Source organism: Podarcis vaucheri, assembly GCF_965113315.1.
Source record: "Podarcis vaucheri genome assembly, chromosome: 14".
NCBI lineage: Eukaryota > Metazoa > Chordata > Lepidosauria > Squamata > Lacertidae > Podarcis > Podarcis vaucheri.
Window position 1 is genome coordinate 14,521,818 of NC_138752.1, and position 26,271 is coordinate 14,548,088.

At 44.3% G+C, this 26,271-nt stretch overlaps 1 protein-coding gene across 2 annotated transcripts in view; it reads right to left on the reverse strand.

The window, feature by feature from the left end:
* The window catches only part of SHC4 (SHC adaptor protein 4), a 61,050-nt gene extending 47,041 nt beyond the window's left edge, over positions 1-14,009 (reverse strand). Inside the window, exons 1-3 of one of the 2 annotated variants that reach the window (XM_082198505.1) lie at positions 13,243-13,810; positions 11,807-12,991; positions 10,738-11,387 (exon numbers count right to left, since the gene is read on the reverse strand). In XM_082198505.1, the coding sequence (XP_082054631.1) occupies positions 10,738-11,325 (588 nt within the window). In that variant the 5' untranslated portion in view covers positions 11,326-11,387; positions 11,807-12,991; positions 13,243-13,810. Of the gene's footprint in view, positions 1-10,737; positions 11,388-11,806; positions 12,992-13,242; positions 13,811-13,852 lie in introns of those variants that run through there. The other variant, XM_082198506.1, reaches the window with a different exon arrangement.
* Positions 14,010-26,271: the final 12,262 nt, after the last annotated feature.

Sequence of the window (26,271 nt, forward strand, 5' to 3'; positions counted from 1 at the left end):
TCCCCTGAAGAATCCTGGGAACTGTAGTTTGTTAAGGGTGCTAGGAATTGTAGCTCTGTGAGGGTGAAACTATATCTCCCAGGTTTCTTTGGGAGAGGTCATGTGCTTTAAAACATGCATTGAATATGCCTTACATCTATAGTGTGGTTTTGCTCTAAGAGCTGAAAAAAGAGATAGAAGCACAAAATGGTGTAGGCATTTCAGCAGGTACATCCATGGGGGAAAAGTCACCCACATCTGCCACCACAACACTCACTCACAGAGAGAACCTCTTTCTACCTCCTCTGTTCAGAACAGATGGGGAAAGTGGGTATCCAGTCCTGACATCCAGTGAAATGTGAGCATGTTCAATGTAGGAGAGGTTTAAAAATGCTCTGTTTGCCATCATGTTGTATTTAAGTTTGGAAAACTGTAGATAAGAAAGGGTGTACCTCAGTTTACGAACTTAATCCATTCCAGAAGTCTGTTCTTAAACTGAAACCGTTCTTAAACTGAGGCGCATTTTCTCTAATGAGGCCTCCCACCTCTCTAATGGTGCCCTTCCACTATTTGGCTTCCATTCGTAGACCAAGGTAAAGTTCACTAAATGGAACACTACTTCTGGTTTTGCGGGGTTCTTATACCGAATAGTTCGTAAACAGGGCTGTTCTTAAACCGAGGTACCACTTGTACGTCTTTAGGTTTGAGAAAGAATTGAGGGTTTCCATCCCTCTTTTTTTCTTTCGGTTTAAAAAAGCTGTTATGTGTGAACAGGCTGCTGCAATAGATGGGCCTTTGGCCTGATCCAGCAAGCTTTTCTAAAGTGCTGGTAAGATGAGCCACTGCAAACAGAAACTGAGCGGGAACAGCAAACAGTATTCTTGTGCACTGTGATTTTTTGAGAAAATATCTACGTTTTGGAGACATCATTGGAGACCCTGGAACAGCCAGCAAATTGCTGACCCCTGCCAAATACCTTTGTTTCTGTCTAGATCAGCGTCTCTCAACCTGTGGGTCCCCAGGTGTTGTTGGACTACAACTCCCATAATCCCTGAGCTCTGGCCTTGCAAGCTAGGGTTGATGGGAGTTGTAGTTCAACAACATTTGGGGACCCACAGGTTGAGAAAGGCTGGTCTAGATCCAGCTGACCTCCTCAGTAGATCCCTGGCAGCTTCAAAGCCCTGGCGTCTACTGTATCATGCTACTTCCTGGAGCCAGGCATGATGTGAAATTCGATGTCCTCCTACAATGCTAAACTGATCTATTTCCTCAGTGAACAGGCCACTTTGCCATTCAATAAGGGACTCAGTAACGAATGCCAAAGAGCAAGCGCATCTGGCAGGCTTCTTTGCCAGGTCAGTCACCCACGGGATGCCAAACCACAACTCATCAGGAGTAATTACAAAGGAAGCAGATGGAACAGCTGCAGCCCACTCTCTCTTTGTCCATCTCTTTTGGTAAGGCTTGGAGCTGCAAGGGTCTTCAGGCAGACACCTGTGTTCTCAAGTATACTGACACACACACACACACATTTGGATATTATAATTAAATGTTTGCACCCGGTGCAGTGGATCTAAAAGAGAGGGAGAAGCTAAAAATATATTCCCCCAGCTCCTGAATCATAGATGAGTTTGAGAAACACTGAGTCACTTGGAGTTCATTTCCTCCTCATGGGAGTCTTGGGTGGATAGAAAGGCAAAAATATAGCAACCACACTGAAGCTATGCAGGATTATGTCTGGTCCAGACAGCGCCCTGAGGGGACCCTTATGCATTTTGTCTTGAGCCAAGGTAAGACACCAATGAAAGCGAGGGGGGCAATGTCTTGGAAGCAATGGCACATTTGCATTACTGATGTCCACACACAAATTGTTCAGATTAAATGGAAGCAGCATGAACCTGGGTGCATGAGGATGGACCTTGCTGTGTGTGTATGTGGTGGAGGAGGGGGGGGCAGTTTATTTTCTTCCACCCCTTAAAAGTGATGGTATGTGACAAAGCAAGAATGGAGAGATGGTGGCACAGCAGCTCCCATCATCCCTGGCTGTTGGCTATTTTGGCTGGGACTGAAGAGCACATCTGGAGGGTTGCATCTTCCCCACCCCTGCAATAGGGCATTTGTCTCCAAGAAGAGCATACCCTCCAACATTTTGCAGTCTAGACGCAATTGTTAACCCTGTTCCTTTCATTCTCAGTCCCATGTTCAACCCTTGGAACCATCTGCTCAAAGGCTCAGAGAACAGGTGATGGGAGATACCTTTGCCTTTGTTTCTGGAAAGCTGCTGTCCGTCAGAGTAGACATAACACAAACTGACCTTGAATAAGACAACTTCTTATGTACCACCCAACTCTGCACTGCCCCATACGATACATTGCGGAAGGTTCTTCTTCTGCTGAACACCACTTAAGACTTACTCTGCCCTCCCCAGTTTAAAAAGCCAGGAGACCCTTTGTTTCTTAGGTTAAACATATTGTTTGGGGGTGGGGAACATGATTTTGTCCTGCAATCTGTTGCCAACAGTTCAAAATGAGCCACTCCAGTGAAATGTGACATGCTAGGGTACACTAAACACACATTTAAAGCACATAATGTGTGCCCCCCACTCCAAGAATCCTGGAAACTTTAATTTGTTAAAAGTGCTGGGAATCATAACTCTGTGTAGGGTAAACAGCAGTTCCTAGGATTCTTTTGGGGGAAAGTAAGTTCTTTAAACATGCGCAGGCTTAAACGTTCATTCATGTATGCATGTTAAGAGACACAAGACCACAAGCCACCCCGCAATGAGATTTAATTTCTAGAGCTCCAGGGGAGATCACCAGACCCTTAGGAATGAAAACACCATGGTTCACACAAGACATGACGATAGAAGCGGACTCACAGCTTCCCAGATGAGCAAATCAGTAGCCTTCTGGCTGCCCTGGCAAATGTTCCAAGATAGTGGCAAATCACACCAGCAGAATTTTAAGAAGGTAAAAGGCCAAAGCAAGTCACTATCAGGAAAGCCATTTACCAGGGATAGAAACCAGGACACTGAAAGATAGGCCAGTGGGTTGGAGGGGCAGGACTCACACCGGTGGCACTACATGTGATTTTTAATTTGCATTTTTCAAGAAAACTGGAATTTATACCGGTCTTCTACTAATTATGCCATCAGGCCTTTCTTCCAAATCCTAGGAATTATTATGTGTTACATCATTTCATAGCAGCTTAAGGTTCAAGCAGTGATGGGTGAAACCTGCCTTTGAAAGCTGAACCATGAGAGATCCCAGGAACTGCACTACTAAGCATGGGTAGGCAAGCTAAGGTCTGGGGTCCGGATCCGGCCCAATTGTCTTCTCAATCCGGCCAGTGGACGGTCTGGGAATCAGTGTGTTTTTACATGAGTAGAATGTGTCCTTTTATTTAAAATGCATCTCTGGGTTATTTGTGGGGCATAGGAATTTGTTCTTTTTTCCCAAACTATAGTCCGGCCCCCCACAAGGTCTGAGGGACAGTAGACCGGCCCCCTGCTGAAAAAGTTTGCTGACCCCTGACTGATTGAGACTCCTCACCTCTGTTCCTGTGGAACCGACTGAGCTTAATGAAAATACACAATTGCACAAGTATCACCAGGACTGTCAGTGTCAGATTGGAGGGGAAGAGCTGTAAGTTCTTCTGGACTGTCGTTATTTTGAATCACATTCCAGCAGATTCAGGTTGTGGAATTATACAGTGGTACCTCGGGTTAAGAACTTGATTCGTTCTGGAGCTCCATTCTTAACCTGAAACTGTTCTTAACCTGAGGTACCACTTTAGCTAATGGGGCCTCCCGTTGCCGCCATGCCGCCGCCACACAATTTCTGTTCTCATCCTGAAGCAAAGTTCTTAACCCAAGGTACTATTTCTGGGTTAGCGGAGTCTGTAACCTGAAGAATCTGTAATCCGAGGTACCAGTGTAGTCGATTGGCAAACCTTGGCCATCATTCTCCCCACCCCCATATCAGACTTTTTGTGATAAGGAAAGTGACAAATGCATTGGACAGTGTGTTATAACACTTGCTTTGATCCAATGGCATCTAATGTCCCCACAAACCATCAGAATGGATGCTTATTAAACAGCCAACATCAGCTAATCTCCCTTGCAAACAAAACAGGATGCTCAAGAGATAGGTCACCCGAAAAACACCCCAAGTCTCCCTGGCATTTTGGGTGCGATTCCCCTCCCCATATTGAATCTAATGGCAGAGCAGAGACAAAAATATATTCGGCATAAGCCTACATACTCTAATTTTGGAAAGTGCCTTGTTTTGCACATACACTCATCCATCTGCAAAACAATATTAAAAAGTCTTTAGAGACTCTTCTCACCTCTACAGGGACGCAGGTGCCAAAATTCCTTCTTCTGCTCAATTGTTAAGATTACAAGAGCCCTGACCTCCAGGCTGTGTATGTAGCCTTCCCAACTGAGCAGTTCTGATCTTAGGCAGAACCTAAACCCAGAGAAATCGACACCTCCCTCTTCAATGCTGCTTTGAACCCCTTTTAGGTGTTTATGCCTAGCTAGAAAGTGTGCTTGCACTCTGATCATGCTTCTTGCTGGCCTGGATGGAGGACGGAGAGGAGACACAAGTGTGTGTAGAAACAAACCTACTCTACCCAAAGGTGAAGTTCAAACTCATTGTTCCCTTCACTTTGCCTCTGGCCCTGCCCATCACGAGCATATGGACCCCAGAAGGTTGTCTATACAGGGATGTGGCCCTCGGGCTGATAGCTCAGTTGGTTAAAGCATGGAGTTGATAACACCAAGGTCGCAGGTTCGATCCCCATATGAGACAGCGGCATATTCCTGCATTGCAGGGGGCTGGACTAGATAATCCTCAGGGTCCCTTCTGTCTTTATGATTCTATGCATTTACCCAGGCTAAGTTGTTTAGGGAAGTTTTTAATGTTGGATGTTTTATCATGTTTTTAATATTCTGTTGTGAGCCGCCCAAAGCGGCTGGGGAAACCCAGCCAGATGGGCAGGTTATAAATAATAAAATTATTATTATTATTCCTTCCAGTAGCAACTTAGAGACCAACTAAGTTGGTTATTGGTATGAGCTTTCGTGTGCATGCACACTTCTTCAGACACACACTTCAGATGCACATGAAAGCTCATACCAGTAACAAACTTAGTTGGTCTCTAAGGTGCTACTGGAAGGAATTTTTTTATTTTGTTTCGACTACAGCAGACCAACCCAGCTACCTACCTGTAACTATTATTATTATTGCGGAGGATAAGATGGGTGGCAGCTCTTTCCCACCCCTCATACCATCTGAGGCTGACACCTCACTCTGCCTAAATGCAGGGCTGCAGCTGTTGCCTGTGGAACTTTTAAATTCAAATGCCCATAATTTAATCTGGGGAAGGGCCATAGTTCCGCAGTAGAGTTCCTTCTTTGTGCACAGGAGATCCCAGGTTCAATCCTAGACCTGGGAGAGATCCCCTGACTAAAACACTGGAGAACGGCTGCCAGTCAGTGTAGGCCGTACTGAGCTAGATGGCCCAACAGCCTGACTTGAGTAGAAGGCAGCTTCTTATTGTTAATCAGCTGCAATTTGATGCATTTTCCAAAAAACCCAGCTTGACTATTCTGCCAGAATCCATATTGGGAAAGAGTTGAAAGCGAGTGTAGGCAGGAGGTGGGAAAGCAAGACAGAGGTGGGGAGTGGAAAATGTGGTTCTCAAGAAACCACTGGTGCAGCAAAGGCTTTGCTCTGCCAGGAACTGAGAGAGAAGAAAACAGGGTATGCAAATACGAGCGGCTGGCCTACCAGGTGCAATTATTTGATGGGGAATTCCACCACCAAATAGTCCTATTTTAGTATAAGGCAGCTTTCTGTGTTCCTATCTATGATAATTCCTTCTCAGTCTCCATTGCATCCTCTGCATATTATCCAGCGGGCGCTTTTTGAGATGGCCTGGTGTCTTGTTACGTGCTCCATCCCTCCCACATACAGCAGTTCCTCAGCACTATGCAGAGTTGTTTTAAAGATTACTGCAATGATATATGGGAAGAATGTGTTCGAAGTTCTTTTATGTATAGTTTTATTACCCCAAAATACAAAAGAGCATTGGGGAGGGGGGAGAAATACCAAAAAAGAAGGAAAATACTAGAATGACATCTAATAATTATGAAAGTAACAATAAATATATTACTTTTTTCTCACATGATTCATGCCTCTCCCAGGGAAACATTGATTTCTGTCTGTGAAATCCCTAACTATTCCTTGACGCATTTGATCACCAAGCACCTGCCACTTTGCGTTTCCTGATACTCCTGCTTTTTTCACCTTCATTAGTTTAATTATCCCCAGATGCTACCACAACTTTCTAATCAGTTCTATTTAAGTTGGTTTTCTGCAGCATTAAATTCTAAGCATTATTATGCTCCCAGGGCAGAGTGCTGCCTCAAAATTAACCTCTGATATAAGAGCCTGAGAACGAACATATTAAGGCGTCACTTTCTATCCCATCAACAGACTCTCGATCTTCTTCCTGGGGTGCACTCGCTTTAAAGGAAAAATATATTTAGTTCTGTACGTTTCCTCTCTCTTCCTCCATAACACACACACGAACACATAAATGCAGAAAATCTGCCTCAAAAGCAGAATAGGCTAATGGAATTCACTATGATGCTATTGCCTTAAGTTATAGCCAAACTATAAACCAGGAAATATTCTCTCCAAACCTCTTGGTATCACCTTTCCCATTTACTTCTGCAACCACAATGGAAGTTGGGCACCTTGATCAAACTAGGAGGTCAATCCAGGAGAGGAAATATTCATTCAGAAATGGAGCTTCAGCAGGTTGCCCACCTGAATTGGTCCTCACATGCACAAAATGTTGATGCACCCAATATGCTTTTGTGTAGCCTATCCACACTTGTCAAACAGACAGATAACACTGTCAGCTCTGATCAGCAGCGAACACCTGTTTAGGGGCAGGGAATTCATGCCTAGCACCCCCTTCCCGCTGTAACAGGTGCCCAGTGCTATCAAAGCTGACAGTTTGGGCCAGCTGTTTGGCAAGGGAGCTCTCCCCCCATCGTGGAAGGCATGCAGCGGATGGCAATCCATGAAGATCTCTGGTTTGGGGCCAGCATGTTGCATGGAATCCATTTTCAACTCTGACTTTTTTTTCTTTAAATCAGATGGGCAGGCTTTGCTCAGGATCTAACTATCCCCCATCAAGGGAAGAACCTATTGCTAGGTCAGGATTAGCTAATCTGGGCACTGTGTATCCTTCAAAGAAAAATCCCAGTGATGTGCATTTTGACTCGCTAGGAGGACTGCTTAGCTCTGCAAACACCTTTCTGAAATATGTGCAGTTTCCTTCTGTCTGGTGGCAGGCAGTTCTGGAAGGTGCCATCTCCAGGTTTTGGAGGGTGTTTACTCATAGTGAGTCCTTTACTGCAGATGTGGCAAGCATTCTTCGGCCTGAGGACCGCATTCCTTACTGGGCAACCTTTCAGGGGCCACATTTCAGTGGTGAATGGGGCCATTGCTAAAGTACACAAAACAGAAAATGCAAACCTCTGTAGGCTAGTCAGCAGAATTCGGCCCAGTGGCGTATCTTGTTGTCTTAACCTGATTTGTATTCTGAAAGCCAAAACAGCACCAGCTGCCTTTATTGCACTACAATCTTTTCCCCTAAAAGCTGTTTCGAGTCTATTCCTGCTTCACAAAATAACGAAGAAATTGAATTTTCAAAGCTGCAGTCCTGTACCCATTTACCTGCAAGTAAGCCCCACTGAATTCAGAGACACTCACTTCTGAGTAGATGTGTATAGGACTGCACTGTGAAATATTGACAGGACCAAAAAGGTCTGAGCTCAGCAGAGAGATCTAAAGCGAGACCTCAAAAATCCAAATCCAGACCTACTAAAAACTGAATCTTGCTCTGCTACAATTAAAATAAAGTAGAATGAAAGGAGGGCTAAGAACTAAAGTGAAAACATGTTCAAATGTGTGATAGTCCCAATAGCATTCAGTGGTTTTTGTGGCAATCACAGGTGGTGAAGAAGAGACAAAACAGCATCTTCTCAACAACAAAAAGGCTTGCAATGAGGTTGATGCTGCTTGGGAACACCATGCAGGCATCCTTTCTCGTCAGCCCAAACTTCCTGCTAAACGGATGGCAACACAGAATCATAGAGTTTTAAGGGACCCTGTGGATCATCTATGAACCCCCTGCAATGCAGGAATATGATATGTGGGTCTTCATTACTGACCTGCAGGGAGTGAACCACCTGACCCTTGGAATTCCTTCCAACTCTACAATTCTATGATTCTAAGGGGGCCCACTAGGAACAGAAAGGGAAAGGCTGTACCTTGGGTGGAAACTTCTGTATTGGATGCAGAACGTCGCCAGTTCAATCCCTGACACCCCCAGGTTGGGCTGGGAAAAGACTCCTGTCTGGAATTCTAAACAGCCACTGGCATTACGTGCAAACAATACTACTCAGCTCAATGAACCAGTGGTCCAACTCAGTAAGGCAGCGCTCTATGCTCGTGAATATGCCTGCTTTTTGTCGCTAGCTGGGGTCTGCAAGAACATAAGGGTTTGCAGAGCACATGGAAGGACGTCACACATCAACATTTTGCTCAGCGCGTCGCAAGCTGTGCAGCCACCAACTGCATAACATGCCCAAGCTGTCCCGAGTGCATTTTATACGGAAAGATGGAATTTAACCCAACTGCATGGTAAACACAGAGATGACAACCCAAATCATTTGATCTTTAGATATTTGCCATGAAACTGACTTGAAAAAATAAAAATGGAAGCTTGTACAGTACATCTTTGACCGTAAAGCATGCACAAGTGGGAGGACAGTTGCTTTGGGGCATATGCTTTGTTTTGTAATTTTCATTTATTCTAGGCAGGATACTGGGAGATCTGAGCTGAGGGCTTCACCTTCTGGGTTAATGATAAAATGTTGGACATGCCAGTTCTCTGGCAGTCTGAGAAACACAGTGATTCTTAAGCTGTGGGTCCCGATCTGCTCCTAAGCAGGCTGCACAATCAGGATATTTCCCTTATTTCAATTCCAATTCCAATTCCAACCCTCTTACTCCCTCCTTCGTTTCATGTATAATACCATCCTTAAATGTTATTTAAATAGACAGGGTTCTAATCAGCCTTACTCATACTCAAAGTAGGCATGCCTACTTTCAATGGGCCTACTCAGAGTAAAACCTAGTTGCCTAATACCCATGTTATTTGCCCCCTGCCCCCGCAAAAATGATAAAGAAAAATGTGGATTAGAAACATCCAAAGAGAGGAACATGCCGCGTTCCCTATTAAAATTGAAAATTAAATATAAACTTTCTCAGTACCAAGCATTTTACGCGATATTCCTGTTTAGTGTTATAAAGGGGGAAGGTAGGGCTCACAAGGCAGGGATACAAATGGGTCCAGTAAAGTCAATTTACAGCTTAGTTTCACTTCAAAATGTTTGAGAAATCCTGGACTCATGAGTCATTTTCGAACAACATACGACCCCCTCTGCAATCTTCTTCCTTCCTCCCTTATGCTGGGTATAAGGAAACTGTGGCCCTACAGATGTTGTTGAACTCCATCTCCCATTAGCCTTAGGCAGCATGGCCAATGGTCAGGGATGATGGGAATTGTAGTCCAAAACATCTAGGGGGCGCACAAGCTCCCCGTCCCTGCTTATGCCCCTCTTCCCAGGAAACCCTTTTAGCTATGGCTGAGTGACCAGTGGTTGTAGTGTTGTAGATTTGGGGATTTCCTTGGGTAACATGCCCTCTGCACTGGCACTCCTCCAAGTGGTTCCACATCCCTATCCACAAATTTATTCTCTTCTTCTGGGCTGAGCCCATACCACTATGCAGAAAAGAGGTCAAGTCAGATGACAGGCTGCTCTAGTCTGCACCAGGAACACCTTGTACTATGTCTTTAAAACAGCTACCACAGAGCACTAGCTCATGGCTTAGGTCGTCATGCATCTTGAGACTGTTTTCTCACATGACACGCCGTTTGTCACATTTCCATGCACATCTCAAATATAAAACTTACGTAAAATGTTCACACTATACCTTTAAAGCACATTCTTTCCTCCCCTCAAAGAAATTTGGGCACTGTTGTTGTTTTTTTACCATGCACAGAGTTGTAATTCCCAACAGCCCTTAAGAAGCTACCGTTCCCCCAGTCTTTTCTGAAAGACAATGTGCTTTGCACATGCTGTGTAGTGTGTACGCAGCTGAGACATATGCATACCTGGTTTAAAAATAACTCCAGTCTGCTTCCCTACATGTGAATACACACAGCCCAAAGGGGAGATCTGAATTTCTTTTACCACCATATGAGAGAGGAAATGTCTTCAGCGTTGCATGGTTCTCTGCCTAGCTTTTCTGTTGCAATCCAACCCAGACCTTTAAGACGAGGTGGGTTATGTACTGGCACAGGATAAAAGCTAGCAAGTGAGCCATAAACCAGGAAATCCTGAAATCAAATATCACCAACTCACATCACAAAATGGTCTTAAAAGAAGCTACACAGCGAGCCTCCGTCTTCACATCTGCAGCATGAGTATAATAATACTGGCATTTTGTTTTGTTTTGCACAACAGCTGCAAGGAATGGGATCGTTTTAACTATAGTGCTTTCAATGCTTTTTAGCACCCCACATAATTCCCAAGTTGGTCTTGCTTTTAAATTCTTAATAGCAGGTAATCTACCATGTCAAAAAGAGATATTTTGAGAAGCAACTTACTTGGACGGCGTATGAGATCCCAGTCTCCAAACTGGATTCACCCCTCTGCCTAAAGTCTTTTTCCTGTTTAGATATGAAAGCCGATTCCTCAGAGCCAGACAAGAAACTGTCCTCTTGGATATTTGTTTTGGCCTTTGTTGGCCTGTCTGGGTTTCCCCGGGAATAAGAAGCAGTCAGGCAGCTGGTCAAATTGATTTCTGGCAAGGTTGGGCTGCTCGGGGCAGTTTGGCATTCTGTGAGCTTAATTCTTGGTACCTCCTTAGTCCGTAGGCAGAAGTTCTTGAAGCTTGGCAAGGTGGAAGGGTTGGCCAGCTTGATATTAGCCATCCGAGGGATCAAGGTGCACAGAGCGAGAGAGCTGTCCAGTGTCCCTACGGTGACATCTTCAATGGGCATGTTAGGCGTTGAGGAATGAGAAGACGAAGAGCCTTTAAGGTGCAAAGGACGGCTCTGCACATCTTCCTCCAGGGATGTGAGGGATTCATTTTTAAAACGACTGTACTTAGCCCTGTGAAGCATTCCTAGGTCTTTCAACAGTCCTACATATAGTATGTGTCCGCCGAGGCTGTGTGGAATGCGTTCTCTCATAGCCTTCAAAGTTCTGCAACTGGGTTCTCTTTCCCTCCCCCACCCTTCTCTAAATCGGCCGCCTTTTTATAAATAAGAGAAAGAAATATGGAATTAGGCAAACCAGAACTATTTTGAAAAGAAAGAAGAAAAGAGCAGATTTGGTTGTCACTGGTGTCCTCGTCAGGTTCCCAGGTGACTTCTTCCTTTTAATAAACTGAGCCTCGCTCTGTCTGGACATCTGGCTATTTGGAATTAAATCTGAATTAAATTTACACACTCACACATGCATGCATGGAGGTAAACCAGAGAAAACTACAACCGTTTATTCTGAAGAGCTCTGCAAGCATGCAAGCAAGCTCTGCTTTGACCTCTCACTACCATAGCCCCATTTTAGCAATAGTCAAGCCCTGGCTGCAATTAATTTTATCAAAATATATTTAAAATAGAAAGGAAAACACTATTTCATTTCAAAACAGCACAAGAGAGTTTAAATTTCTACCTTTCCTAGAACAGCAGAATTGAAAGGAGATTTTTCATTAGCATATTAATGCTGAATTTCTCTGTCGGGGGAAAAATGCGATTTTAAAAATTCTTAATTCACAGAAATGTAGGTGAGAAGATCCCATGTTAAATAATTCTGCAGATGAAACTCAGTTTCTCTCAGTAAAACCCTGGTAATTCTTGAAAGATCCTTTAGCACCACAATAAGCAAAATACTCCTCGTAGATTTATGATCCGGCACAATTGGACTTCAGATTCATCATCAGTCAGTGGAAATATTACAGTGAAGCATCTCCAGCAGCCTTCCGAGTCATCCGTAGGTTTTCCTCAGTAGCCAGGTCATGGTAGCTTATTTGTATGGAAGATTAAAAGAAAGAGAATGTTGCAGTTTTTATGAATGAAGTTTTCTGAATGAATTTCCCTGTGTGCAAGCGAAATAAATCTGTGAATGAAGCTGAGAATGGCTGTAACTGACTGACAGTCCCAGGGGTGTTTAATTTTCAGCCAATCAGGAGAAAGCTCAGTGACTCATGCACCATAAATACACTAAACTAGTAGCCATGCAAAATGTGACTTTTAGTGATGGGGGCAATTCTTAATGTTCTGGTAGGCAGTGAATGGATGAAGACATCAATAATTACGCTGCCAATGTGTGCAATTCATTTTTTTTCCTGTTGAGAAAAAACGTGCGTGTGTATGTGCTGTTATTTCTGCAGTGCAGCATAAGGAGGATAGTAGAGAAAGAAACAAGCAAACATCTTTTCCACCAGCGTTAGTTCATATGGTATAAAATTGGGAGGGGGATAGTGATGTACCGTTCTTAGAAGCAGAGTTCCTTTTTGTTGACTCTCGGTTCAATATCTAATGACACTTCCTGTGACTATCAAATTTACTCTGAAGACATGAGCAAAACTGCAAAGGACTGAACACAGACCGGAAGTGAGGCTGAGTCGGCAGTGCAATAAAGCACATTGCGTCCACCGAAATTGCTAGCAGTCTTAGCCATTAGTGAGGAACACACAACTGCATTAAGCAGTGGGGCTGACCCAGTGCTTTAATGCTTATTACAAAGGATGTGTATATTACACTTAAAAACAAGAATCTGAATTCTGTACTAGAGAGAAAAAGCTGAAATTAGCGGCCAAAATGCACACAAAAATTGTCAGAAACATATATTTACTTACTTCGCACACTTTTATTCTATATCTGATAGAAATCTGATTTGGTGCAAGGCAGCCATTTGTCCATGTAGCTTTGTGTTGTCCACTTTGACTGGCAACAGATCTCCAAGTCTTTACAGGAACGAATACAGAACCAGCATGGGGTATGCAATGGGCATGTGTTGTTGTTGTTGTTGTTGTTGTTGTTGTTGTTGTTGTTGTTATTAAATTTCTTTACCGCCCTTCACCTGAGGTTCATAGAGCAGTTTACAACATAAAAACACAAAATACATAACATAATAAGGAACAAAAATGATACCCCCTCCCCAGTTTAAAAGGACATAGATTGTTTAATTAGCCATGATCACTTGCAGAGAGTTAAGCCCATGACAGCCTCTTTCCCACAAAACACTTCTTCAGCCTCAAGTCAATACCATGGGAAAGCCTAACCAACACCAGCACTTGCTACCTATTAACAGTCAAACAAAACCCTTCAGTGTACATGTGGTGATGCTCAGAAATGTGGCTGATGAAAGCAGGGGTGATGTAGTGACCCAGGTTCAAACATCTACTTCCTGGGTGACCAAGTCACTTTCTCTTCATGTTTTCAGCTGTTAGTTTCGGGCAACATCCTGACTCTCAAGCCAGGAGCCTTCAGGATGCTAAGTAGCAAGACTGGGACGATATTACCTTCAACTGGACTCATTCAGTTGTAGGTGCCAGATATAGAGATCAAGCCTAACAGAAGAAAACCTAGACCTCATAGGAAGCAACAAGGAAACCAGAGTCTTCCCAGTGAGTCCAACCATTCTTAGCCTTTATATATATAGCTCCCCCAGTCCCTCAGCAGAGTTGCAGGACATTTAAAGGGGTGACACTCTTACCTGAGGCCTGTAGTGCTTTTGCAGTGCCTCAGATTGCACCTTCTGCCTTCTTCCACTGGGACCTCTCACCTTTCCTTCGGACTACCTTGGGTGGTAGATGGCAAAGCTCACACCCTGGAAACTCCGAGCTACCTGTCCTGTGTTGAGGGCCCAAGAAATCATCATCATCTCCTTAATGTGTTTATGGAGTGCCACCTAAAGCACCAGCTGAGTCCAATTAAAAGGCTGAGATGAGAGGCCTCCCAGGCACTGAGTCATTTTTTTTTTTTAAAGGACCCAGGGCAGGAATCAGCAGTAGGCCCCCACCAGGGAGTTGGGGCCCTGGCTGATGCCCAAAGATGTAGGGTGATGGTGCTAGCCGTGGTAGTTATGAACATAATATAAAGTAATTATTGGTCCATCCGTTACAACAGACTTCGAATGTGGTCAGGCCTCTTGTGTCCTCTTATAATTTCTGCTTGTGACCCTCTCTCTGCACCCTCCTTCATTCTTCTGTGTCCTGGACATGCCAATCAGTATGTCAAACGCAGACACACAACTTCGTCATTGCTTTGTGTGCACTAACACACCATAAATAGATGTGGCAGAAGTGGCATGCATCCGACTGCCACTGACTCTGTCTGCTGTGATATCATGTCATGCTGAAAGATGCCAGTCTTGGCCTAGCACAAAGGGGGTCTCTTCGGGAAGTGGATTCAAAAGTTTGAAAGTGAGAATGTGAAAATGAGCAAGTACTCCATGGGCTTTTAAAGGACAGCTTGGTGGTGCAGAAGATTTTAATGAAAGCGGACAGATGCCATTCACTCCCTCATACAGTGGCGTAGCATTGGTTGGTGGTGCCCGGGATGGGCAAGGGCAAGCGTGCCGGGGGAGGGGCGTGCACACACACTGGCCAGGGAGCGCCAGCCCAGCCCTTGCCACCAATGCTGTCGGAGCAACCCGACCCCCCCACCAGAGCAAAGAAGGGCCTGTCCATCCATGCAGGGATGGGGGGAGCCTGGCCAGCTAACACAGCCCTTGACGGGTGGAGAATCACACCAGGTCGGGCTGTGCTGGGGGTGCTTGTGGGGGGGGGGGTGCTTGGTTCATGCCCCCTCAAAAAATGTGTGCCTGGGCCATGGCTCCACTGGCACACACACACACCCCTATGCTGCTCCCCGGGCCCTCATAACTAAATCACAACATATCCCTCCAGTTTTTATTTACATGACATTTAACATGATGGTCCTGTGATTCTGGGTGCCCCATGAGGGGTTTGCGTGATGCCAGGGCAATCAGGGCAAAAACTTGGGCTTTCCTTACAGGCACCAATTCCTATGCCATAAATTCCTATGTGAGGGCTTTTTGTTAAAAACAAAGAAGTTTCCTTGCCACATCTTTTCCAGTGATGAAAGGGAGATTAAAAAACATCAAAGGAAGACTCCCCTATCTAAAGGCACCAGTGTGTGGGCCTGTGGTGTGGGAGGAGACACATCATAATAACACACTCTTTTAGTAAGTCACAGGGTGCTGCACATGTGAAGCAAGATTTTTAAAAGCTGGCTTTTGTTTTGCTTTTTAAAAAAGAACACAATCAGAAATAGCTTTCTGTATCAAAACAGGGGGAGCAAAAGCACAAAAACCAGCCTTAGCAGAAGGAGGTGGAAATGCATGAGTAAAAAGCTCTCTCCCACCCCCACCCCCACCCCCCCAAATTGGAAAAGCAAGCCGAAGTTTCAAGTTGGGCCTAATTTACCCACTCAAATACCCCTCAACATTATTCACGTCCCTCCAATGGTTTACAAGGCTGAGGGTTCAAGGCTTGTCCTACTCAGCGTAGGCCCATTGAAATAAATAGACGCGGCTAACTTTGTTCATTGATTTCTATGGGTCTAACTCTGTAGGTGAATGAAACCCTGAGGCATTCATCTGAAAGCAGCTGAAAGGGCCCCCACGTTCCAATCGTAATCGTTCTCAGCCTTACCTTTGGTTCTGATTGTTTCAGATTGCTTTTCCATCGTTTCCCCAACTGTGCGTCTCTCTGGAAAAGCAGGGACGTGGCATCTGATGCAGAAAAACCATAACAGGAGCGTCCCCCAGGACTAGATCCTGGCAGGGAAGGGTCCATTGATTTAATCCCTCTGTTTCTGAATGTGCAATATTGGCAGGGTGGATAAAGGTTTGCAATCAGAGAGGGGGGGGGCCTGTTGTGGCAGAGCACATGCGCGGATCCCAACAAAGCCACCGTTTCCCACTAGGGCTGAAGTTCCTCTGAAGCACATTCTTCCGGAACCTTCTTCATACAAACTCCTCCTTCTGTGTCATATTATGAGATGGAGCCTGAACAAAACATGGGTGGAGGGCGAGATGGAAAAGGCAGATAAACCGCTGAGGCTTTAAGACAGGCTTCCTCAACCTCGGCCCTCCAGATGTTTTGAGACTACAGTTCCCATCATCCCTGACCACTGGTCCTGCTAGCTAGGGATCATGGGAGTTGTAGGCCCAAAACATCTGGAGGGCTGAGGTTAAGGAAGCCTGCTTTAAGACAATACCTGTGGACTCCCCCTGCCCTGTGCCCGCTGTCATCAGCAACACTTAACGCTACTCCTGGCCTGCTCCGGGTTATCAAAATTATTCAAGTCCATATACCTGATGCCGTTCTGTAGTTACCCTAAAAAATAGAAGATAACTGCCTTTAAGATAGCCCCGAAACCATATAAGAAGCCATTTCTGTGGGGATAATTTTGTTTACGTAGTGTTCTTGCCTTGCTAGCAATGGCTCATAAGCCCTGCCAGTCACAGATACCACACCGCGTATGTCATGGTTGGAGAAACTTTTCCAGCCTGAGGGCCACATTCCCTCGTGGTTAATATTCCAGGGGCCACTTTAATCAGTGGTGGGTGGAGCCAGAGGCAAAATTGGGAGGGGAAAATGGATGCAACTCTTTTGAGCAGTAAGCTACGTTTAAGCCAGACATACAGTGGTACCTCGCGTTACATACGCTTCAGTTTACATACGCTTCAGGTTATAGACTCCGCTAACCCAGAAATTACCTCAGGTTAAGAACTTTGCTTCAGGATGAGAACAGAAATCATGCTCCGGCGGCGCAGCGGCAGCAGGAGGCCCCATTAGCTAAAGTGGTGCTTCAGGTTAAGAACAGTTTCAGGTTAAGTACGGATCTCCGGAATGAATTAAGTACTTAACCTGAGGTACCACTGTACATCAATTTTCTGCACAAACAGAACACTGCCTGTGAGTGGAGACAGAACATAGGAGGCCCGTGCAGAGCTTTTCTGCGGTCCAGGGAGGGGAGTCTTGCTAGAATAAAGTTATAAACTCAAAACAAAAAGGCAACTGGTCTCTGGTTGGACCCCTAGACAGCTTGGCCCTCCAAGGCCTGGGGCAAGTGTACCCAGCTGCCCATGCGTGAGCACGATAGTATCCCCTTTTCTGTCACCTCAGAATCAGGCTAGCATTCATTCTGATTTGCTGGTACAAAGTTTAGGTTGCGTCAAGCAACTGTTAGCCCACACTTTCCATTGCATTTTCCTATCACTTTTCACATTGCAAGAAGTCGGGGGGGGGGGGCGATCTCTTAAGAAATTGCTACAGAGGTTTGTGTCCTACTCAAGAGTTGACCTACTGATCTGACAAACCCAAAAGCATAATGCACCACATGAAGTAATGCTGTGTGGTTTAAAAAACAAACACCTGTCAAATTAATAGTTCAAATAAGAGTAGACCTATTGAAATTAATGGACCCGTTAAGTCGTGCCCATTGATTTCAATGGGCCTGCTTTGAGTAGGACTATCATTAGTTATAACTCCAGGTATATAAGAGGATTGTGATTACTTTAGCTATTGTCCTTTGCACATTTCAGTTGCAATGAAGTCAGAGTAAATTTTATCATGCACAGTATATACTATATGGTTTGTTTTTATACTATGGAAAAATAGAGGTTTGAATTTGCATGTCATTTCTTCAGTAAAGGTAAAGGTAAAGGTACCCCTGCCCGTACGGGCCAGTCTTGACAGACTCTGGGGTTTGTGCGCCCATCTCACATCTATAGGCCGGGGGCCAGCGCTGTCCGGAGACACTTCCGGGTCACATGGCCAGCGTGACAAAGCTGCATCTGGCGAGCCAGCGCAGCACACGGAACGCCGTTTACCTTCCCGCTGGTAAGCGGTACCTATTTATCTACTTGCACCCGGGGGTGCTTTCGAACTGCTAGGTTGGCAGGCGCTGGGACCGAGCAGCGGGAGCGCACCCCGCCGCGGGGATTCGAACCGCCGACCTTTCGATCGGCAAGCCCTAGGCGCTGAGGCTTTAACCCACAGCGCCACCCGCGTCCTCCATTTCTTCAGTAGCATTTCATAATCGTTACACACTTTTTCTTTCCCTTAGCATCAGAGGAGTTTGCAACTTTAAGAGTGGGGAAGGTGAACTTTGAAGGAATTAGGCTGTACTTGCTGAGGAGAAGGAAGGTTTAAAATGCCAAGTATCAGATTTCATTGAAGTGGGCAGACTCTCTTTGCTAGCTATTGTTTGGAACCTCTCCTTCCGGCAAACAGATTTCTACCAAAATACCACAAGATTGCAACTTGCTTGTCTAAAAGAGAGGGAATAAATCCTCTCCCTTCTCCAAAATGCTTTTAAAAAATAAAAATAAAAATATTCCCACCAACAGGGAAGCGAGCAACAATAGGCTTTATTGACCTCTTCCACAGGAGAGCTTTAAACTGCAGTGGATGCTTCCTGTCACATGCACTCCCTCATGTTAATTCTCAGTGTGTGGGTGAGACAGACCGCAGTCACATTTGCTGCCTTGTGAGTGAGGGGCGGAGAGGGAAGCGAGAGGCATGTGCCGATGCCAGTGCTGGCATCGCTCGATGCAGAAGTCCAGAATCACGTTAGATCCCTGCTCATATAAAATGCATCACTTGTGGAAGTAAAAAAATAACAAAGAAAAAGGATTTCAAAGGGAAGCAATCGTGATTGGAATTACACGTGCCATCACCCCTGCTAAGGAGATGGGGACTTTCTTTTCTCTTTTTTTTTAGTGCAAAAAGGCATCTGTTCTTGCTTTTCAGGCACAAATAGCATCAGTTTCTACCAGAGACCAGCTTTTCGCTAGCATAAACAGCAATGTTTATTGTTACCGGAAGACCTCCTGCCCAGCACTCAGCCTTCTTCTATCTCCCCCTCCCAGTTTCCCTTCCTCCAGAATAAACTCAAAAAAACACCCCTTTCCCATCTTCCTAATCACAAGCTGCTCTTATTTCTGCACCTGCTTCCAGCCCAGCGTTTTCCCTATCTTCCCCCGATTCCTCTTAACCAGGGGTCAGCAAACTTTTCCAGCAGGGGGCCAGTCCACTGTCCCTCAGACCTTGTGGGGGGGGACTATTTTTTTTGGGGGGGGGGAATGAACTATTCCCATGCCTCACAAATAATCCAGAGATGCATTTTCAATAAAAGGACACATTCTACTCATGTAAACACACACTGATTCCCGGACCGTCTGCAGGCCGGATTTAGAAGGCGATTGGGCCGGATTCTGCCCCCGGGCCTTAGGTTGCTTTTCAACTGACACACCAGAAATCCCCAAGTGAGGACCAGTCTGACCTAAGGCAGGTCAACTGAGTAATGCAGCCGCCATTCCCCCGCCCCTTGCTGCTCATTGTTGGGATGGAGGGGAGGAGCAAGGTTGCAAATTATATAATATACAGTGGTACCTCGAGTTAAGTACTTAATTTGTTCCGGAGGTCCGTACTTAACCTGAAACTGTTCTTAACCTGAAGCACCACTTTAGCTAATGGAGCCTCCTGCTGCCGCCGCGCCGCCGGAACACGATTTCTGTTCTCATCCTCAAGCAAAGTTCTTAACCCGAGGTACTATTTCTGGGTTAGCGGATTCTGTAACCTGAAGCGTATGTAACCTGAGGTATCACTGTATACTTAAAAAACGGGGCAAGTAAACCCCAAATGGCTGGAACTAGTGTCAAAAGGCCTGTCCAGGCTAAGTGTGGTAGCGAGGAAGAGAAACTTGCACAATTAAAATAGTTAACTGGTTGGCATTAAAGGTGGGCCCTGGCTTGGAGACATTGAAAACTACACTGAACACAAAAAGTGGCCTAATACGAAGCGAGACCATTTGTCCATCTAGCCCAATATTGTCTGTTCTGACTGGCAGCCGCTATCCAGGGACTAAGGTAGAGGTCTACCTGTTCCTTCTAACTGCAGACAGCAGGGATGGAACCTGAGATCTTCTGCAAGTAAAGAATGCACTCTACTACCAGCTTTCGCCCAAGACATTTTGCTGCCTGAGGCAAAGGGCAAGATGGCGCCCTACCCCATTCCAGATACAGGGGTTGCCTGGACTAACAACTGAAACTCACTTCAACACTGAAGATAACATCCTCCGTTGCACCTGAGGGTGTGGGGCAGGCACAACTCTCGTCTAACAGGGGGCTAATGGGCTGCTGCTGCTGCCACCCTTCATCACTCCCATCATCCACCACCCGTAGGTGCCAACTCCTAGAGGACCAGCTCTTCTGGAGCCCCCAATATCCCCCCATGTTTAGAACATCAGGGGGGCAGACGAGGCCAATCGCAGAGCAGCTTCCATGGCCAACACCTCCTCCTGAAGAGGGCCAGGAGGGAAGAAGCTGCCCCCAGCAGCAGAGGAAGAGGTGGTTGATTTTGGAGCCATGTGTGGCACAGCTTCAGTGGCCAGTGGTACCTCCTTCCCCCTATTAAGTGGAAGACAGGGGAAGCAGCCCTCAGCCAGTGGCAGTGGCAGTAGGTGGCCCAGAGAGGAGCCGCCAATGGCCATTGAAGCTACGCTTCCATATCTGGCTCCACCCCTTGGCTCCTCCTAATGTCATGCATGCATCATCACCACCACCCCAAATCTTGCGCATAAGTCGGCGCCTCTGGCTATGCCCAATGGTAGGGCTGGCTCTGTCTCCTGCTGCTCCATTTTCCAATTCTCTTCACACATGGATAGAGGGAGTGAAGTCTAAAAGGCAATTGTACACAGATAGGAAATTATGTACCTGTGCTGTGGGAGCCTGTCGTCTTTGTCCATGGAGCTTTCCCCAGTAGTGATGTATGGAAGTGAGAGCTGGACCATAAAGAAGGCTGATCGCCAAAGAATTGATGCTTTTGAATTATGGTGCTGGAGGAGACTCTTGAGAGTCCCATGGGCTGCAAGAAGATCAAACGTATCCGTTCTTAAGGAAATCAGCCCTGAGTGCTCACTGGAAGGACAGATCCTGAAGCTGAAGCTCCAATGCTTTGGCCACCTCATGGGAAGAGAAGACTCCCTGGAAAAGACCCTGATGTTGGGAAAAATGGAGGGCACAAGGAGAAGGGGACGACAGAGGACGAGATGGTTGGACAGTGTTCTCGAAGCTACCAGCATGAGTTTGACCAAACTGTGGGAGGCAGTGGAAGACAGGAGTGCCTGGAGTGCTCTGGTCCATGGGTTCACGAAGAGTCAGACACGACTAAATGACTAAACAACAAGAAGCTGTGGGAGCAGGGAAGCAAATGGACCTCAGCATATGTGGTGCCTATGCTCCCATCCCCCTTTCAAGGGGGCAGTGGTAATCTGAGATATACATGTCGATCTCTCATTGATGCATTGAAAACCTTGTTGAAAACTCTTTCAATTCAGCACTCTAACACCAAGCTCCATCCTCTTATCACATGGATAAGGACTCTGCAACTTTGTAGATGGGACTCCAATCCTTATTGTGCCCAGTGAGCATGAACTCCCCTTATTGTGGTATTGGGACCTGTGCTTATAAACTTGTTCATGAACTACGGTACAGTGGTGCCTCGCAAGACGAAAATAATTCGTTCCGCGAGTCTTTTCGTCTTGCGAAGCATGGTCCGTCGCAACTGCGCCTCTTCAAGCGGGTTTTAAAAAAAAGCGCAAGACCATAGGGGAATTCGTCTAGCAAAGCAACGCAAAACCGAAAAACCCTTTCGTCTAGCGAGTTTTTCATCTTGCGGGGCACCACTGTATCTAGAATTGTGGAGTGGGGGAAAGCAATGAAATAGCCATGTTTGCTGAGGATACTAAACTGTTCGGGGTTGTTGAAACAAAAAAAGGATTCTGAAGAGCTCTGAAAGGACCTCTCCAATCTGAACGAATGGGCAGTAAAATGGCAAATTCAGTGTAAAGAAGTGTAAAGTATTGCAGAAAGGGGCATAAAATATTAATTTCACATATATGCGCATGAAGTCTAAATTGGGAGTGACTGACAAGGAGTAAGACCTTTGGGTCACAGCAGATAGCTAAAAAAATGAAAATGTCAACCGTGTGTGCGGCAGTGTGAAAAAGGCAAATGCTGAATATTAAATTGCTTCATTCCACTTCTTCCAGTTTGTAATACTTCATTGGTCCAATCCACCCAGGCAAAGCCTTCACTGGGTGAGTGCAGATAGCACTTTCCTGATGCCCAATCTCACCACAGATGGAACACTTTTCAATAAAAGTTGGCCTACACGCTCTTGCTGCAATAATAGAAAAATGTACGGTAACCAAGAGCAGAAAAATCAAAGTGGTGCATATACATGTACAAATCACCCCAATGATTCACAACAAGCAGTATTTCATCATGCCCGAGGCAGTTTTTCATCCAGAGGAAGTGGAATAGTTTTTGCATTCATGCAATAACTGCATAAGCTTAATTTGTTTATTCACTTAAGTAAAAATTAAAAACTTGAGTGGCTTACAAATTTCCTCACAGGAAGTGGAAGCTTGGCTGCAGGCCCTTCAGTTAATGACCTGAAGGGAGTATGACTTTGCAGCATCTGAACTTGAATATGCTGTACATTCAGTAACCTACAACTATATCCACTCCTTGCTAACATCCTTTCAGTTTATGGCTAAAAGAGAGGCTATTTCTAACTCATGAGCAGGCAACCTACAACACAGATATTGCATATGGAGGATATTTGTAGTACAGCTAGAAGAAACAATTGCTAGGATGATCACTTCTGCGTGTCTCTTCCATGCCTATGTTAACTCCTTCCTAGCTTAGTAGACTAGTGAAAACTGAGGGCAGAGGCAGTACGTACTATATGCAAAAATATTTTGGAGTTGTGGCACACTGGCCAGCACGGCCCATTTTAGCCACCAAAGTTGAATATAGGGAACTGGGAAAACCAATTCCCCTTCAAAAATTAGTTTTTACATGATAATGTTGACACAGAGAATTGAGAGCAACCATTAACAGCTTGGTGAAAAAAAGCACACCACACCATTACTTTTTTATAATCATTTTTATTCATTATGGAAGAACCCCCACTAGTATTTACATAGTGCAAAAAGCTGTTATTACTCAAAAAGGTATGGTAGACAGAACAATTATCCTTCGTAAAAGAAAAAACAGACAGAACCTGTTCATGAAGTAATTTCATAATGATTTTCTATTTTAAACCCACGTTCTGTTACTACAAATGTAAAGGTATCAAAGATTAACAGACATTACCTTATTATAGTCTTTTAAAAATACATTAACCATATATTAACATTAATTGGGCTGTGCCATTAAGTTGATTTTTTAAAAGTGTTAATTGTTTTAAGTTTAGACATTTTCTTACTGTTTCTGCTGGGCAGGTCTGGGTATATAAAGCTGTACAATTTCCATTTATGGCTTTGCAACTTTTAAAAAAAGTCTTCCTATTGAATTAGTGATTAAAATCTGGTAACTTGACTGAATAACTTGATTAGTTGGCACATCACACACACAAAATATTATGACAATTTCAGCAAATAGCAGCTTTTCAAACAATACTTTTTGCTCCATGCTATTAAAATTTAACAACTTCCAGTTGAAGAACTGGACTCAACTATACTGTGTACATCCACCCACCCAATTAACATTCCAAGGTATCTCTCCCTGTGTTGTACTGAGTTCAAAATTCACACAAGTGCATTAATCAAAAGGACCTTTTCTTCCATGTTAAAAATAGCAGAACGCCACACCACACCAGTCACTGATCAAGCTTCTAGTCTGTAAATACAGTTTGAAATTTAATCCAGAGAAGAGAGGGAATAAGTTAAATGGGGTTTACTGGCTACCATAAACTTGAAAGAATTAAGCATTGCATTAGCAGCCTACAAACCCCAAAATCTTGTTTGGCCTGCCAAAGGCTCGAGTGCAATAGCTCACCAGGCATTCCATTTTCCAGGGTAAGCTAATTTTCATCCAAATACTGGAGTGTTTAATACTTCATCACATAGTCACTTCAAACAAAGGAAGGTCTAGCCCATTGTGCACTTTCCCCACCCTGCAACCCTCATCTCCTTCCACAAATTCTGGTAAAATTTGCTAAACAAGTTTTTAAAAGAGCACAGATATTTGCTGAACATGTCCTAAATTTGAACCTACTTACGAAAGCAGAAACACCATTTGACCGTGCGTAAGAATCTACTTTTTATGCCAGTATAGAAATTGTGCTACTTAAAAAACCCAAACAAACAGGAACTATCGTGGCACTGAAAGATAAGGTAACTCATCAAAAGGAACAGAATGTGGATGCTCATTACAGAAGATGACAGAATCACATACACCTCATTATACTACACCAGAAATAACCTTATTAAATACAAGCTAACATAACCTCACAAGCATACAAACACAGAGATATTCCATTTCCACCTGGAGGCTCAGCTGCCACTTTTCAGGATGAACATTTTTTTAATTTTATTTTTAAAGGGTGGCTTCCTTACACTCATGTCTTGTTTGCACTGAGATTTGTTGCAATTTTTGGACAGGCAATTTTGCATCTGGTAGCGAACTGGGAAGAAGGCCTTGACTGAATTTGAAACCAACAGCTGAAAAAGTGGAAATACTGAATGTACTTTACTTTTATGTATATTACCATAGGATGAAGCAGGTTCTGAAAAAGAGACAAACCTTTTTAAGAAGGTACCTAATATGAGTTACTAGCACTTAGAGGGGCCGGGGGGGGGGGAGGGGGCTACTCGCATCCTGTGACAGCCAAACTCCCAAGACTTTTTCTGTCTAACATGTGCTGAGCCATATATTCCAAAGAGCTTTTTGCACAAATACTCAAACTGGCTTATTCTGCTACATTCCATGATGGACAATATGAGATTTTAAGACACTGTATCAGATTTTTGTCCGTACAATATAATAAGCTAGTTATGAAAATGCTGAAACTATTGGTCCCAATAATTAAGTGAACAACCTAACTGTGAAATACTTCAATAATCGCTGGAAGTCCATGTTTTCATAAAGCATATCTTTTTGCACTACCAATGAGTATACAACCCTTCGACATTCGCCATTAATGGATTTCTTTTTTCCATGCAGCTTATCTGGGTACAATTCGATGTTCTGCAATGGGCAAAAGTTTGATGCAGAGCATGCAGAAGTTAGACAAGCCTTTTGTTTTTTTTATGTTAATAGCAAAGCAGTCAGACTTTCTCCCACTAAACCAACTGATTACCTACCAACCCAAATAAATTCTGCCTGCTCACTATTATGAACGCCTGCTGTTACAGAAGAGCTCACATCAACAAGAACCAGCTTTTATGACTGACCCCAAGCTAAAAACATAAGAGGTGATCAGGAGCATCACATGCACAAATTTCCCCTCTTTTACCCAAATAAATCGAGCCTCAATGGCCCACCTTGCTTTCTGCTGAATGATCAATATCCAATTCAGTGTCTGCATTTACATAGCATTTATAAATTTATATTAGCATTCCTGAGATAAGTGAAAACCGCAAACAGTAAAGTTAACAAAACCCAACAAGGAAAAGTATCTGTGATTAATGGGTCCCCTTGTGACAGTCCTATAGGCACAGTGACTATGATAGGGAATCGAAATGGAAATAAGATTTCTCTTTCCGAAGGTGCCTTGCCAAATTGTTTTAGATGGTTATAACCAGCATTTCAAGAGTATATTTCTGAGACGAATATCCTGAGGCCAGTAAGAAGAGGTTTGAAGTTAAGTTACTGACTAATATGCATCTTTCTAACTCTTATCAGCAAGGATAAAAGCCCCTGGAAAGATTAATTCTGGCCCAAATTCTGGTACACGAAGATGTGGTCAAATAATTTCAAGATAATAGAATGACAAAGCAAATATTGGTCACTACTGCCAGGCTAGAAAGTGTAAGAACTTTTAAGTTATAGTTTGAGAATAATTTTGCATAAAAATGGTCATTTGCAAATAGTTTTCTCATACAAAAAGATGCCTACTGACAGTTTCAACACACATAATCTGTTCTGAGGAAGATATAAATAGTCATTACACACATGCACATACACACTAGCTCTTAATGGAAAAAGTAATAAAGACAGCTACAAAAAATATTTATGTTGTGAATTAAATATGCATATTAAACGTTACACAGTGCAAAACGCTGAGATGAAGCACACAAAGCAATGGC